Source organism: Manacus vitellinus, unplaced genomic scaffold (assembly GCF_001715985.3).
Source record: "Manacus vitellinus isolate BGI_N305 unplaced genomic scaffold, ASM171598v3 scaffold_8_pilon, whole genome shotgun sequence".
In the NCBI taxonomy this organism is placed as follows: Eukaryota; Metazoa; Chordata; class Aves; order Passeriformes; family Pipridae; genus Manacus; species Manacus vitellinus.
In genome coordinates, this window is record NW_021940864.1 from 3,243,915 (window position 1) to 3,259,697 (window position 15,783).

Consider the following 15,783-nt stretch of genomic DNA (forward strand, 5'->3'; position numbering starts at 1 on the left):
GAAACAAGCACCCATCTGTGTGGCTCTGCTCTTTGTAAAATTGAAACAAACTGCCCTCTATTAGTGTTTGCGTGCACCAATATAATGTTAATGTATTTAAATGCCAGTATCCCAACACAGCGTTCACCTTACCCAGAAAAAAAGCCACTTTGCAATAGAAAATTACGCAACTGCAACTTGCAATACAAAATGACACTACTGCAACTTGCACTTGCATCCTGCAAGGCAGCTTGTTCATTGCTTTGCCAAAGCCTCTTCAGTCATTGGACTGTATTACATTCCTTTTACAGTTTGCTACAGTAGCTGGATGGTTCTAATGAGCACAGCATACTGTTCCAACTCACTTTCTCTCTTCGAATTTGGCTACATGTGGTGGTTTCAATTCTGCATGTAGGCAGAGGCCAGGCCCTGCTAACTTTGACAGCCTCAGAAGTTGGTGGCAGAGTTGAATCTCAGACCTCCTAAGAGACTGACCACGTGTGTGTTTTCAGATGCACCCCCACCTGTGAGCAGCGGAAACCTGGGAAGGTAGGGAGCAAGTTTTATTTTTTGCTTACCCAATGATACTTCAATGTGTGGCCTTGTGTAGCTCTGCTAAGAACTCTTTTCCCTCTTTTGTCCATCTCTGAGACGAGAAGAGGAAGCTTAAGCCCGGTTCCTGAGATGCGACGATGAAGTTTCAGCCTGATTCCAGAGTAAGTACACCTTGAGAATGTTACACTGTGCCTAGGGAAGTGCACGACCCTGTTTCATGGGGTAAAGAGTGCTTATTTGATCACAAAGGAAAAAGTTTTTAGTTGGTGAAATGGTGGAAGACAGGCTGTCAGTTTTTTGTCCTTTAACTAGAAGCTGTTCTCTGTTGTAGATCTGAGACGCAGTAGATGGTGCTGAAGCAACACTGAGGCTCCTCCTGTGAAATATCCACATTCCAGTGTGTATATAGAAAGTGCCTGCTGGCTCTCCCAAGTGTTGATGGTCCTGTGGCTTCAAGAGATGCATTCTAGGATGAGAAAACACTGACTGTTAGTTTTAAAAATGTTAATAAATAATTCTTCATGTTACTTTTTGGTTCATCATTGCTTATGAAGGTAGGTAGATTAGGTAGAACAAATACCAACCAAGTAGTGCTTCAGGTGGTTTCAGGTCTGTGTGCAGACAGCAGCCAAATTTAAGCTGTTGAATGTCAGCTCTTTTGACAACTGTTGCTCAGTGTTGCTGAAATCAACATTGAGAGGTGGAAGTTTGGGAGCTACTGCTCTAGGAATACATATTATAGCACTCAGCCACAGTGCCTGTGTTTCCTGTCTGTCCATGCACTCACTGGGAGAGGCATGCAGGGAGGAAGTGATTCACAGTATGATTAACAAGTAGTGTTAAGGTTTGTATTGTCAGAATAATGTACTGTCAAAATAATGCACTGTCAACAAGCCTGGCTAGATAGGTAATGTGAGCTATCATTGATTGTTCTCCTAAAGGTCCTCTCAAGAATGCAGGTTGATAGTGGTGGTCTGGGTGCTGAATATTGACACAGTGTCATCATCTCTCAGTTCACAAAAGTACACGTGTCTTGGAACTGTGGACATTTGAGAAGTGATAGATATATATCCCATTAGTGAAAGTTAGACTTCCTTTTTTACATTGCAGCCATTAATTTACTATTACAATTTGTGTTTAATATTATGACTTGTGTTTGGTAATTTGCATGAAGGCAGAATCATTAGAACTTCATCACTGATACACACCCAACGAAGAATGCTTAGCTGATTTTAAAAATTAAATCATAGGCCAAAAAAATCTGTTCTTTCTTCCACATTTGGTTTTGTGAATAACCAAGATTCCTGTCCACTGCTTCGGAAAATTCTGCTAGTAGCATGATGGAATTGGCATGATACAGTAGGGTCACTTTCTGGGGCTGTAAATAGCAATAAAGGACTTGACTGGCTCTCTGATTCAATGGAAGTTATTTTCCCTGTTTTTAAGTGTAGAGAGTGAAATGGGTAAATGCACTTAATGCATTTTCCTCCCCCTATTTGGAGGATCTTAAGCTTTAGAAATGCTTTAATGTTTCACAATTCTTTGACTTCTCTTCATTTAAGAGAGCCCTCCCACTGCCTATAGAAGCTGCCTATAAGTGGCTTTTTCAGATCATTTATGTATGTGTGAACATAAATAGACGCCTGCACCTTTTACATGGGTAGTGAAACTATAGGAAAAAAAATTACAGTTATCTTGGGTGACTTCATACACACCACTTCTGTATGTAAGGGACAGGAGCCTGAGAGCAATGGAAAATTGCTTTCCCTTGTTCTGTTGTGCTATTATGTTTTTTTCCTGTGCACAGTGAGTATACCCTACAGGATTCAGGATCCTTACATAAGGAGGGAAGAGTCTTTATCCACAGCAAGTATCTTCTGATTTCATCCGATAAGTGAACATTATGTTTTTAGCTGGGGGCGGGGGGTGGAAACGGGAGGGGAGAGCATGAAATGATTCCAAGTTGAAATTAACTTTTTGATATTGTAGGAGAGGAAAAGGCAAAATTTCCAGCTTATTTAGAAAGTTCGTGATCAAGTGTGGCATTTGAAGGCTGCAAATGACTAGTAGTCATTTTGTAATTTTTTCCTCCTTTTTACTACTGTGAGCAGTACCATGAAGACTTAAGGTGACTAGTTTTACAGCACTGCAGCTGGACCCTTATGGATTCATTGAAATCCTGTAGCAATCAAAACTAAGGACTGAGGTAGCTGTAGAGTGCTACATTATGTTGACTGAAGTCTACCAGGTGGTAGTTAAGTGCAGAGGTTATTTTTTAAAAGTTAGACATTCTATTAAGATTACAGTATTTTAACAGTTTCTTAAGAAAAATATGCAAAATCTACATTGTTTTGACTGTTATAATGCTGATGGTAGAATGCAATTTTCTAAATTTTAAAATGTATATTGTTTTCAAGAATATACATTTTCTTATGCACTGTATTCTGAAGAAATGTTGGTACCAGTTGGTTTGTTAGATTCTGCTGTGACTTCAGTCTGAATTCTCACAGCCTTGTGCTACCATCAAATGCATCTAACTTCTTCTTTCTGTTGGGATCCATGTCTTATTGCAAGTTTATTTCTCATTTAGATACTTGGTGAGGTAACTTTTAGCTCTTTGGGGTAACATAAATAATTGAAGATTTTAGGCCTTGTGTTACTGGGCAGGTTTTTCAGCCTTAAATCTTCGATTATAGTTTTGCTTTTATTTAAACGTTCGGTATCTTCAGGACTCAACACTTCAGTCCATGCATAGTGCCATATCCAGAGGTAATACATTTGTTTGTTGCTTTGACTCCTAAGTCAAAGCAATTCTCCTTGCAAGAATTATGCTCGTACTCCCTTCTGAAGTATTTAAATTTAATTTTTAGTGTCTCTGGGTTACTGCTTTTCTAAGTGCAGTAACCTGAGGTATGATTTTAGGTAGGTGATGTACTTGCATTTTAAGTGTTTAGATGCATTTTTCAAAATGGCATGCTGTGCAAGGGCAGTCTGTGTAATGGATCAGTTCTGGTCACCCAGCTTAGTGTTTGCGTTGCTCTTGGTATGAGAGGGATGAGTTTGGAATTATTTTACATTAGCTTCTAAAAATACTGACAGGCTAAGCTTTTTGTTTACCCTGAAAGAAATATGCCTTTGGATGCTGATTCCACATTTACAGTAACTTATGATCAGTTAATTGTTTTTAATCCACAACACAATCAGCACAAATACGACATTATCCAAAATTAGTAAGGATGGCACATGGAGCTAGGCCAAGTGCCTTATGGGCATATCTGTTACAATTGCCTTTATTGCTTGTATTTGTGGTTTCTTCTGGCTGGAGACTTTGACTGATACTTGTTTATTCACACTTATTGTCTGTTGATTTTCCTTCATTCTGTCACCATTCACATTTTAATTTTTTCTTTTGCCTTTGCTTGCTAGGAAAGATAAAGGAGTATTAGAAAGGTATAATGCTTAGAGAAATCTAATGAAAATGCTTTCTGTATTTTGAGTCACAGGGAGTCACACCTCTAACACTCAGCTGAGTCTATGAAATATTTTTGTCAGACTCAAGACCTGCTTTATTTATCTTTTGAAGAAGAGATATTGGTATTATATCACCCTTAAAGGAAAGAATCATTCCATTGCTTTGAATTTTTATGTATCCTTCAGATGGGATACAGAAGATTAATAGTGACTTGAAAAATATGCTTGTAAGGAACCTGTGCTAAAATCACTCTGTTCAGTTTAGGAACCCTTTTTGCTGCTGCACATTGTACGAAAACAAAGTGGTGAAATAAAGCAATTGGAAAAAAACTCATTATGTCAGTGACTTCTGATTTTTATGTTTAAAAACAGTGTGCTAAATTTTGTGTGTTTAGGTGCATGTTTTAGTCCATTTGCTTTTTGCATGTCAGAGGAAACTTTAAGAAACTGATCCCTTAAGACTTGAAATGAGTTTAATTTAGGTATTTGCACTTCTTAAAGGCATTTGATTTAGAATATTCAACTTGATGAGTACAAAATTTGATTAATTTCTCTATGAACAGCACAGTATCTGCTGCTCTGAAAAGTAAAGCCCACACAACTTTAATAATGCAGTGTGTCAGATTTACTTTGCGTTTCTGTGCATGACAAAAGCAGAGACAATACACTTTTCTGATTCCACATCTGAAGCATAAATGGAGTTACATTTAACGCGTTTAACTATAGGTGTTTAGTCATAAAACTTCTGCAGTTGAAAGGGAAATAACATCATCATTTAATTCGTTTGTCATGTTACATCATCCTTCGTGATTTAAGTTTTCAGCTGGTGTGTGCTGTGCCTACTCACTAGTTAACTATGAGTAGTTTATGTTAGTTGGTATAAAGTTGGTGAGACACTTTAATTTTCCCGAGCAGTGAAGAGGCTGAATTGTCAAGTACTGCAGATCTGCTGCTCTAGACTTCCTAAACTCTCTTTTTTTTTTTTTTGGCTCATTGGAGTTGCTTGGGTATTTTAATTATGAAGCTTTGAAAGTATCTTGGATGACACAGAATTTTGTATTTAGATTAGACAGTTTTAAATATTTGTATATGATACTGTCTGGTGTAAAGACTGGATGGATTGTTTATTACGTGAAATAGCATCCAAACCTTTCCTATGTTGGTATGCGTATGAAACCAGTGTCAAGTCAAGTGCAGCAGACAGGCTGCTATACCAGCATTCTGGGTGGTGGTGTTGTGTGATTGTGTGTCATAAATTATGCAAAGCTTAGGGGAAGTGACAAAATAAATATATATTTTTTAAAAGGGGGGGAGGGCGTGGGGGTGACATGGGAAAATTAAGCTATAATTGGTGACTCAGTGTCAGTGCTTCTCAGTGCTACATTTCCCAGTGCTCACTAAGATGAGCAAGTTGTTGGGAATATAGTGGAATGGAATTTTAATACTAAAGGAAGTAGAAGGTTCTGAAGAACTGTAGGGTCGAGTAGAGGGTCTGTAAATGTCTGAACTATATTTTAAAGGTTTCCATTCGTGGTTCACGTTTTTCTCCATTAATGTAATTAGTTTGTATCTAGGTCATCTTATTGTAAGATGGTCACTTTGGGAAAGAACTTGTCTTAATTGAGAGAAGGTGAAGGCCGACTGTGAGTTTAGTAACTCACCTGTGAAAGAAGAACCCCCTGCAATCATTACCTGATTTGGTTTGCAGAATATTCTGCCATATGTAGGGTGTTGGGGGGGGGGTTATTTTTTTTTTCCTACTGTGCCTTTTTTTTACATGTACATGATCTTTTCTTTTGCTTTCAGGTCTTGAGTGTAAACTTACATCAGTTCTAAAAATGGGAAGAATTTTTCTGGATCACATCGGTGGCACTCGCCTGTTCTCCTGTGCAAACTGCGACACGATTCTGACCAACCGCTCCGAACTCATCTCCACTCGTTTCACCGGCGCCACAGGAAGAGCCTTTCTTTTTAACAAGGTTGGTAAGAAGCTGAGGAGGAGCTGCCATTTACTTCTGAAAAATGAGTTTGTGGGATGTCAGTGTCATCAGAGAAGCCAAAAACTTCTTGGCTAAAGTGTTGTGTAATTACTATTTTAATTTCTTTAATTTTTATTTTGTTCTATTCAACTGTCTTTGAAGTCAAGGGAGACATTTACTATTGATGATAAACTATCTAAATTAGTTTATCTGCAATATTGAAAGACTGTAAAGAGGATTGTGTATGTGGAGGCATCATGCCAAAATGTATAGAGTTTTAACTTTGGAAACTTTTGTAATGTGAACCTCAAATTCACTCTGAAAGTATCTTGTGTCTATCAGAAAGTTTCAAAGGCATTTGTACTTTTACTTAGTTAAAAAAAAAGTCTAAAAACTATTCTATTTAACTTCTAGAATGCATTTAAGCTAACAGTATTCTGACAACTAATGTGAACCACAGTCTCTTTTACAGGCAGTAATAGTGTTTTTTAGTTTAATACATTTTTAATTGATCAAATTCAACAGATTAAAATACGCAAGTCATAACTTTTGAGTGAATTGTAATATTTATTTATTAGCCCTTCCATATAGACTTGTCCATCAGGCTCCCTGAAAAAATTGTTATTGTCCTTTGCTTTCTTGCAAAGTTCCTGGTCATATAATCATTGGTGTATTGTGGTTTTGTTTTTTTTCTTGAAAGCCATTTAGCCATGGGCAGGGTTGAGAGAGGTGTCAGTAATGTCTTTGCTTAGCTGTGCTTGGCCCTGGGATTTCTGATATGCTGAATCCTGTCAGTAGCACTTACATGTAAGCGTTAGGCTGCATAGCGAGAAAAGAGCTGTGGATCTGTTTTCTTTCTCATTCAGTAAGCACTGCATCCAAGAGTTCAGATTTTTCTGGTGTTAGATATTGGGGTTTAATCACAGAAGTTTGACTTTTGCATTTCTGCAGTCAGAGCCTTACATCTGAAGCAGAGAGAACAAGCACAGGCAGGTGGAAAGCTGAGAAGGCAGTGCAGTCCCCTCTTTTAGAATACTATCTCATATCAGCAGTTTGGATATAGTTCTGACATCAACTTTTCAAGAAATCCTGGGTTTGTGGTGTTGCTGCCTAATCTTTTAAACAGCTGATATATTCAAAAAAAGGTGCCCGTTTCATGCCTGTGTTTTCAACCACTGAGCCTTGCTTTTGCTTAGATAATTATTTCAAAAGCACCCCAAGATTTTTAAAGAAGTACCTCTTTTAATATTTGGTTCTGAGTTCTGGGAATGAGTGATCACATCAGCTGCTAGAAATGGGTTAGGTATGCTACAACTGGATTAATATAAACTAGTTTACAAGCTATTCACTAGGAGTTTCTCACACAAACTTGAACAGTCCTCTGCCCTTTTGTATGTCTTGTCATAGCATTTCATGTCTCTCAGTTAAACAGTGAGGGTTATACATCCCTGTGAAGCATATCTTCATAGTGTTATTTTCTCAAGAAAGAGATTTTCAAGGGCTGTTGACTTACATCACTGCAGTTTTCAGTTCACATGCAGTGCCACAGGCTCTCTGCTTTTAAAATGTTGATTGTCATTTACGGAGCTTTGCCTTGGGCAGACTAATCCTTTCTGTTCCCTGTCCCCTGTGTGTTTGTATCAGGTGGTAAATCTGCAATACAGTGAAGTTCAGGATCGGGTCATGCTCACTGGCCGCCACATGGTTCGAGACGTGAGCTGCAAGAACTGCAACAGCAAACTGGGTTGGATCTATGAATTTGCCACTGAAGACAGCCAGCGCTACAAGGAGGGCCGTGTCATCCTGGAAAGAGCATTGGTCCGGGAGAGCGAAGGATTTGAGGAGCATGTTCCATCTGACAATTCCTGAAGAGACCTGAGTCTCTTCTCAGGTTCTCTTCAATTGAAACTCAAGTATAATAAAATCAACAAAAAAATCTGCTTACATACACTGTCACCTTAGCATCAGAGTCGGATTCATGGACTACAGAGTGGGAAAGATTGTGAGAGTATTTCAGATGGAACCTTCCTTTCTTTATTCCATTTATATTTTACTTTCCCTCCAGCAACTGTTTGTAAAACGAATGTTGTGCAGATGCTGTAACTTTTTCTCTCTTTCATTTACATCTGTTAGATTTGAGATTGTATCTACAGATACAGTGGGCTAAAAGGAAAATATTTGGGGGATTTGTCTTTTGTTAGAGAGAAATTCAGTGAGTTTTTTTTTTAGTTTGCACAAACTGATGTCAGCATCGAATTATTTTAAAACTTCAGATTTTTTTAAAAAAGTATATTCCAATTTTTGGCTTAAGTTTTTAGTTAGGTTTTTTTGGGTTTTTTACCCAGTCTTTTCAACTGGTTTGCTAGCTAAAGTAAAGAGATCCGAATTTGTGCTGAGTGCTAAAGGTTCAGTGTTGGTACGGCTTGGGCTGGCCCGTGTGCCATATTCTTGTTGAGGTTGATTGGTAGCACAGAGCCCATTATTTCTTGTCATTCTTGACCCAAAGATGTCTCCATTCCTCGTTTATTTGTGAAGTCCCATTCACCATGTAAACTGGTGTTGATTGGAAACCATTCTTGAAATAGGGCAAAACTGCTTGGCTTTTTTTAACTTTAACTGATGTAACTTATGAGCATAGTAATAATATAAAATAATAGCTGTCTGTTTAGTCTTGCGTTGCTTACAAATCCAGCTGTGTTTGTAATGATAGGGATCCACTGAGAAACTACTGTTTCAGTAGGGATTTTTTTTTTTTTCGTTTTCTCTACTAATCTTATTAAGTAGACAGGGAATTGCAAATCTTAATTCTTCTTCAAGTAGCTTTCTTTAAACCCAGAACTTCCTATGTTAAACACAGCTGCTGTGTAAAAGGAGAAGATTGCCAGCACGTTTGTTCATGCCTAGAGTTATGCAATCCGCATCTCTTGAAAAGATTAACTTAAACAGCTTGTTTTCAAATGCTGCTTCTGGTGTTGAAACCTTTATCTTTCAACTTTGTTGAACCTTTTCGTTGTGTTGTTACATTTTTATCTTTCTGGGCAGCAGTACGTGTCAGCCTGGTAGTAACTAGTGACTTGGATTCCTGCTTTGTTCTTGTAGAGGTCAGCTCTGTTTAAAACAGTGATCTTGCTTGCCTTTTTAGCAAAAATGCTCTTCAGTAACTTAACTCAAGGGTGCCCAAACACTTTCTTTGTGTCTTAAGCCATAAGTTAAGATCTCAAGGGCTGAAATTTATTTGAATGTTAGATATGTATGATTTCTTATCCAAGATACAAGTTAGTTGTGTTTTTTTTCTTATTGGATAAGTTGTGGTCAACATGAAATAAGTTACCCACAGACGTAGAAAAAGGAGGGGGGCAAACCCCACCCAACCAAACAAGTCTGGGCTCTGACATTTCAGAATAACTTTTCTTCCCTAGCCACTGCTCCATATCAGAAACTAAAATGGGGAGGGTGACTATGCAGAGTATTTTTCTTAATTTTTTAGTTGCCAAGTGGCAATTTGGACACCCCTGACTTGAATCTACTGCCTCTTTCATGTAAAAGTAGCTTTATTATAGAATTGTCACATAGAAAGAAAAGAGTAGATCACATACCAGAGCTGTGCTTGAATCAAGCTGCTTAAACAATAGTGTACTTGTGCCTCAAATGAATCAGTTTTTGCACTGAGTACAGTAGTACCCCATTATCTTGTACTCCTGTCCTTCACAGACCCTAAAAGCGCCATTAGCATGGTTCTCTGCAGTACTTTTCTTGTACTTCTGACATTACAGTACAATAAAGTATGTTTTGTCCTGAACTGATCTTTGCTGTTCTTTTAGAGTTATTTTCATAGAGTCTGTCTGCCGAATGACATAACCCATCTTTCATTCCCTGGGTTGAGTTTCCGCAGCACAGTGACAAGCTGTTGATGAGCATTCCTCTCTGTATAGGTGGCAAAAGAGTGTTCTGTTTGTTTTGGAAGGTGCCAAGTAGAGCTTCGTGCCACTTGGACACTCCAAAGCATTTTACTGCTGTTAAAGAGAAAATTAAAACAGGAAATGTCTCATTTAATGGAGTTCTGGGTGCTAAATGTCTTTCCCTGTCTTTGAAAAGACAAAAGAGCTAAGCGAAAATCCACTTTCTGCAAGAAACTTGAAATTTTGGCTTCTGAAATGACTTGGGAATTGATGAATTGGAAATTGTATATCTGGAGTTCTGTGACCTTTTTCCTTTAAGCTCAAATGTTAGGCAGAAGCTTGCTAGCAGCTGATCAACTTCTAAGTGTGTAGGTGAAGAGTAAGGTGAAAATCATTCTGTTGATGTAATGGGGCCTGGGGAGCTTGTTCTAACTTATATTAATATATCTTCATTTTGGTAAAAGTGTAAGATGTTAAAGATTACTTTTCACATAGTCTTTGATTTGGAAAACACATTTGAGGTGAATTCATTAAAAGCCCATGAGCAAGTCCACGGAACCTTTAAAACAGTTAGACTTTGGATTGCTGTTTTAGCTTAAATGCTGTTCCCTCCTGTATCACTTTAATGTCTCTGGGTGAGTTTAGCCTCATATATTTTGAGTGCTCCTCCTGTGTGTGTGAATACAGATAACTTATCTGTGGGGAACAAGGCAATTGGTTACAGTACATCTGGCATCAGAGGAGACATCGCTATTTGGCATTAACTGCAGTTTTGTAGTGGTGCAGTAGCTTGGGATTCTCAAACAGGGCTGGCACAGCAAAATGTGCCACTGCAGCGATCTTGTGCCTGGCATGGGATGGTGTGCCTGTGCTGCCCAAGGTAGAGAAGGTAGCAAGGAAATTACACTGCACAGCGGAGTGCAGTGGTTCATAGAGACCTCAGAATTTCTGCTCTTAGGCTGCAGCTTGGGTTAGCAGTGGTGCTGTGACTTTTGCCCAAGTCTTTAGCTGGATTAGAGTTTACATCACCCACACTATGATCTCATCCTGTAGGTGTACCCAAAATTGAAATAGTTCATTAAAGCTCACTGCCACTTCAGCAAAACACAGCTTTGGGAAGAGTAAAACATTGGATAGTGTGTGTGTGCAGTGAAAAAATATTTTACTTACACTTTCCAGGGATGTTCAAAAGAACTTTTGAGACAACATTTGTATCTTGTGGCTCTTTTGGAAAACGTGGTGTTACCTGTGGCTCTGGGGTTGTCTGTGGTCAGCTCACACAGGTTTATTCTTACAGGGCAAGTTTGTCTCTAATAGATGTCTGTCAGAACTATGGGAAATACAGTCAGCAGATCGTCACTGGATGAACAGGTAAAGCTGCAGTTGAGGACACAATTTCCAAGTATAAGGAAGAGGTGACTGGGAAAGTTATGGCATTGATGTGGGAGGAGGCTAGCTGCTTGATAAACCACATTTTTAGAAGAGAAACATAAGTTGTGATGCTGCAGTACCATTCTGCAAAAGCCAGAAATAGTGTGCTGTGTTTCCTTCTTCGGCCTGCCTTCACTCAGAATAATAATAAATTTCTTGAAAATCCAGTGAAGCTTGCTTTCTTGTGGATCTTGAGGGCTTTGCAGCCTCCCTCATGCCTGACAGGGATGAAATGCTTCAGTCTTTTTAGTTTGCTTGGGGCACTGATAAGAATCGCTCTCCAATCCTGTTTATGCAGACCTTTAAAGAACTAAGCAATTTTGAGGCCCCTCTCTTCATAAACTGGAGTTAAAATTGCCCAATAACTTCAAAAGATTGCTTTGAGTTGTGAGGAGAAGTATGACCTAGTTGATAATGTATGTCCCTGTGCAAGCCTTTTTCTTCTTTCAGGAAATCTGAAATATGGCCAAAGAAAATGAGCTCCTGTCTGTCTCATTATGTGTTGCGTGGCAAAGGCGAGCTGCTGCTGAGCCTTGTTTTTACAGTGTGGAGCTATTCCTGGTCTCACAGTTATTTCCTTCACCTCCTCTGATATGAGGATTTCTGGTACATTTCTGGAAAGTATAAGGGGAGAAATCTCACGTTTCCCTCCTGGCCTTTTGTTAGTTTACTGATAGTGTTGCTCTTAGTTGAATGGATTTCTGTGATGCCAGTGAAACTGCTGGTAGTCTAATGCCAGCCTTTCACTAGGTAAGGGCTTTTCTGGCAGAGTATTAGTGACTTTATCATCTCTCATGCTCGAGTCTAGGCAGAGGTTGTTTGGGAATGATGCCTGACTGAACATCCTGCTCTGGGCAGAGGTGATGTGAAGGAAGACCTCCTCCTCCCTGTTCACAGGTCACTTCTATTGCTGTGCTGTGTCTGTTTCCATCTGATGCTACTGTAGGTGTGATCTTAAATTTGTGTTGCAGGTCCTCCTTTTAGAAAGGAGGTGACTGAGTCTGTGCCTCTTAAACATGGCATTTCTCTCTGAAGGACCTGAAATACCTACAGTTTGGCACAGACTGCTCTGTGTGCTGCTGGAAGAGGTGACTCTGTTCCTGTTTGACTTTTTCATACAAAAGTAAAGCTTGGTGCTTGTCTGAGAAACGGCCAGTTTTCTGTAATGGAACTCAAGATGTGGAGGAGAAATCCAGGTAAATGAAGAAGGAAAACATGTGTGTGTGTGTGTGTGTGTGTAATTCAAGTCTTAACCAAACCAGACAAAGTCACTCCAAAGCAGCAGAGGTGGGAGAAATTCTAGAGGTAAGTTTGCACCTTTTCTTTATGCCTTGTGTGGGTTCAGGGAAAGTGGAAATCACTTGGACATTGTAGAGGATCTGAGGTCCCTGATAAACAGAGGAAGAGACCATATGTAAGCACTTCTGTTTCTTTGAGCAACCTAATTGAATGTCCTTGCTGTAGAACACTGATAATGGGAAGTGCACAACAAGAGCTAACTTTGGTACAGGCTCTGTGTAGTGTTTGGATGAAGGCAGCTAGAAAGTATTTGTCCTTCAAAGTAGGCTCTGTTTTTGTTCTCATTATCTGAGGCATTTAATACCATCAGAAACTTGCTTTTCTTATACAAGTAAAAACAGGAGAAAGAACAAAAGACTATGGCAATAATTTGCATTTCCTAAGAATAAAGGGTGGGTGGGAGAGAGAAGGGTGTTCAGACCTTACATTTTGGCTCTGCCCATGAGAGGGATGTTGGCTTGCCTGACATCAAGATCCAGTGTTGTTTCCCTCTAGGACTTGGGAGCGTTTAGATACGGAATTTTGCTTTGTCCTTTTGTAAGCAGTGGATTTGACAGTTGTAAACATTTACAGGTGTTTGTAACGGTAAGTTTATTGAATTACAACAGACTGCATGCCGTAGTTGTTTGCAGACTAATGGCAGATGTTGCAACAGATGTAATTAGTGAAATAGGGAGACCCCTTTTCTATGAGGGGAACACAAGCAGAATGGCTCATACAAGGGTGCTTAGCCAAAAAACTGCCCAGTGGCTTTCAAATGTCCTTATGGACAACAATCCTCTCTTCTTGAACAGACTGAGAACTAATGTTCCAAGCATAACTATATGGCGTGTACAGAAGGAAGAAGAGGACGTTTATTATTTTTCAGAGGTAGATCTTTGCACGTGTGCAGTGTCAAAAAGGTGGGATGCTCTAAGTTTGGTGGTGAGAACAGAGTGCAGAAAAAGCCTCTGTGGCTATTCTGCTGTAGGTATTTGGCCAGCAGATCTTTCTCCCCACTCTACCTATTTTTATTGTCTTTAGTGTGGCCTAGAAATGCACGTGCAGCTGTTGTCTAGTTGACATGGTGCAGATGCCCCTGCTGTCAACTAGAGGAAGTTGCTTTGGCTTCCTTAGGGCAATCTTTCTGCTTTAGGGATTAGGGGAAAAGTAAAACCTCCTCTAGCTCAGTCAGCACCCACAGATGTATGTAGTGAAATGCATGCAAAAAAACCCCATAACTGCATGAATCTCTAGTGATGGCTGCACCTTCCCTACAGAATTAGTGCAGCTTAAGGATTTGGGGAAGTGCCTGCTTTTGGCAACAATCAGACGGTCACTTTTGGTATCACTATACCAGTACAATGGGTTAGTCGCTGCAGCTCAGAGGGATCGATGAATTGCCTATTCCATGTCTCCCTGCTGAGGAGGGATTAGCTTAGTGATATACTCAATGAGGCTGCATTCTTAGGATGAAGTTTCTCAGTGTGATTTCTTATTGTAGCCAAAAGTACATTAGAGATACGATTTAGGTCACAGAAGTAGAACACTTGGAAAATGCCAGATTTCCAATGGATTGAGTAGCACGTGGTTATCCTGTCCCTGCAGGCATGCTGCCTGGGGATGTGAAAATGGCATGTGGTCACAAGAGCAAGGATGGCACCATCATCACCCTTCTATAAGGTATGCACTGAATGTGTAGCTACAGCCTCCGTCCCACTGTTCCTAACTCTGAACTGTTGGACTTCTCAATAATTTTGTTTCTAAAGGTTATTTGGATATGAACTTCCTGATGTGCATTTAAGTGGCAAAAGCGAAAGAAACTGAGATTAAGCAGTTGTAATTGCTGGCTTCTTCGTGACTGGGATTTGAACTGGGAAGCCCATTTAGTGCAGTAGCCATTACTACTTAAACTCAAGGGCTGACTGCTACTTAACCAGCAGCTGGAGGAAGCTTTGCAGTGAAGAAGGCTAAGCAGATGTCAGAGGAAGGCTTTAGAACTTTTCATTTCATGTAAAGTCTCAGTATGGGACAGAGAACTTTTTTTTTTCAGTTTGTTTGCTGCTTCTGGTTGGGATGAGGGGGTTGGGGTTTCTTGGTTTTGGTTGGGCTTTTTATTTGTCCCCTCCTGATACCTGGAGTTGATGACTTTCCTGCTCCATGTAGGACATCGGAGGAAGAGATGGGAAGATGAAAATTATGCTATATTTCCTATCCAGACTGCTTAACCTACTCTCTTACTTCCAGCCTCCTGAGCTTGGGAAGGTTCTTGCTCCATGCATGTTCCCTGTCAAGGAGAGAATTGCACCACGACTCACTTGCCACATTTCTGGGAAAGGGAGGAGGAGCTGCACATAGCTTCTTTCTATCTCACCCTGCAGGTAGGCTCAGGACTTCTGGAAACTTTGTCACCCTGTCAAAACAAACCTGAGGCACAGAAAACAACAGCTTTTAACACTCAAGTCCAGCGCAAATTTAGGACAAAAAATTCAGTGTTTGTAGGAAACTAAAAATAAACACAAAGCAATTTCACCCATAAAACTCACTTCAGCAGCCTTGGTATTTTTTATGTCAAAAGACTGAACGAGAAGTTGGTGGATGTTTGCCACAGGAGGTGAGGGTAAAGCAAAGGCAAAGGAGGATGCTCTGCCAGAGGTTTTGCTGTTGCTTGCTGGCAGTGTTGATACTTAGATATTGGCTCCAGAGGCCTTGGGGGAGGTGATACTCATCGCCGGCTCCTTTAGCTGTCTCCTTTCTTTCGCTCCCCTGTTCTCTGCAGCCCCACCGTGCTTCGTTCCTCCCACAAAGTCTCTGCTTTTGCTGCTCGTCACCTCCCCGCCCTCCCAATGGCTTCTCTCTCTCCTCCCTGCCCTGCTCCTCGCATCCCTTCTGGGTTTTCAGCAGGTGACCTTGTTCCTCCCAGCACGGCATCAGAGGCTGCGGTCCCCTGGTGCGGGGCTCAGCTCTGTGCTGCAGGCTCCTCCTCGCCCCGGCTGTGACAGCCCTGCTGGTGGCGTGGCCGGATGGTGAACCAGGGACACGGCGAGGCTGTTGCCGGTCTGATTCACCGGGCTGTCACGCAAACAGCACACGCAGCCTTGCCAGCAGATTGCTGGGGGTGATGAAAAGTGCAGACAGGGCCTGCTTGCACTGGCACTACCTCTGAAATCAGGTTTTTATCCCTGTCCCTC

At 40.4% G+C, this 15,783-nt stretch overlaps 1 protein-coding gene across 5 annotated transcripts; it reads left to right on the top strand.

Moving 5' to 3' along the window:
* Window positions 1-279: 279 nt before the first annotated feature.
* YPEL5 (yippee like 5) lies at window positions 280-9,787 on the top strand. 5 transcript variants are annotated; one of them, XM_018085228.1, is made up of 5 exons: window positions 280-528; window positions 631-695; window positions 866-1,088; window positions 5,812-5,984; window positions 7,629-9,787. In XM_018085228.1, the coding sequence occupies exons 4-5, from the start codon at window positions 5,844-5,846 to the stop codon at window positions 7,851-7,853; spliced, it is 366 nt and encodes a 121-aa protein (XP_017940717.1). In that variant the 5' UTR covers window positions 280-528; window positions 631-695; window positions 866-1,088; window positions 5,812-5,843; the 3' UTR covers window positions 7,854-9,787. The 5 variants fall into 5 exon arrangements, with proteins under 5 accessions (XP_017940717.1, XP_017940719.1, XP_017940718.1 ...); XM_018085230.1 differs by having other exon boundaries at window positions 866-1,022; XM_018085229.1 differs by having other exon boundaries at window positions 636-695.
* Window positions 9,788-15,783: the final 5,996 nt, after the last annotated feature.

Coding starts and splice junctions, on each gene's coding strand:
- YPEL5 (XM_018085228.1), top strand. CDS start 5,844: ATGGGAAGAATTTTTCTGGATCACATCGGTGGCACTCGCCTGTTCTCC. Junction 5,985..7,628: donor GAGCCTTTCTTTTTAACAAG/GTTGGTAAGAAG, acceptor TGTTTGTATCAG/GTGGTAAATCTGCAATACAG.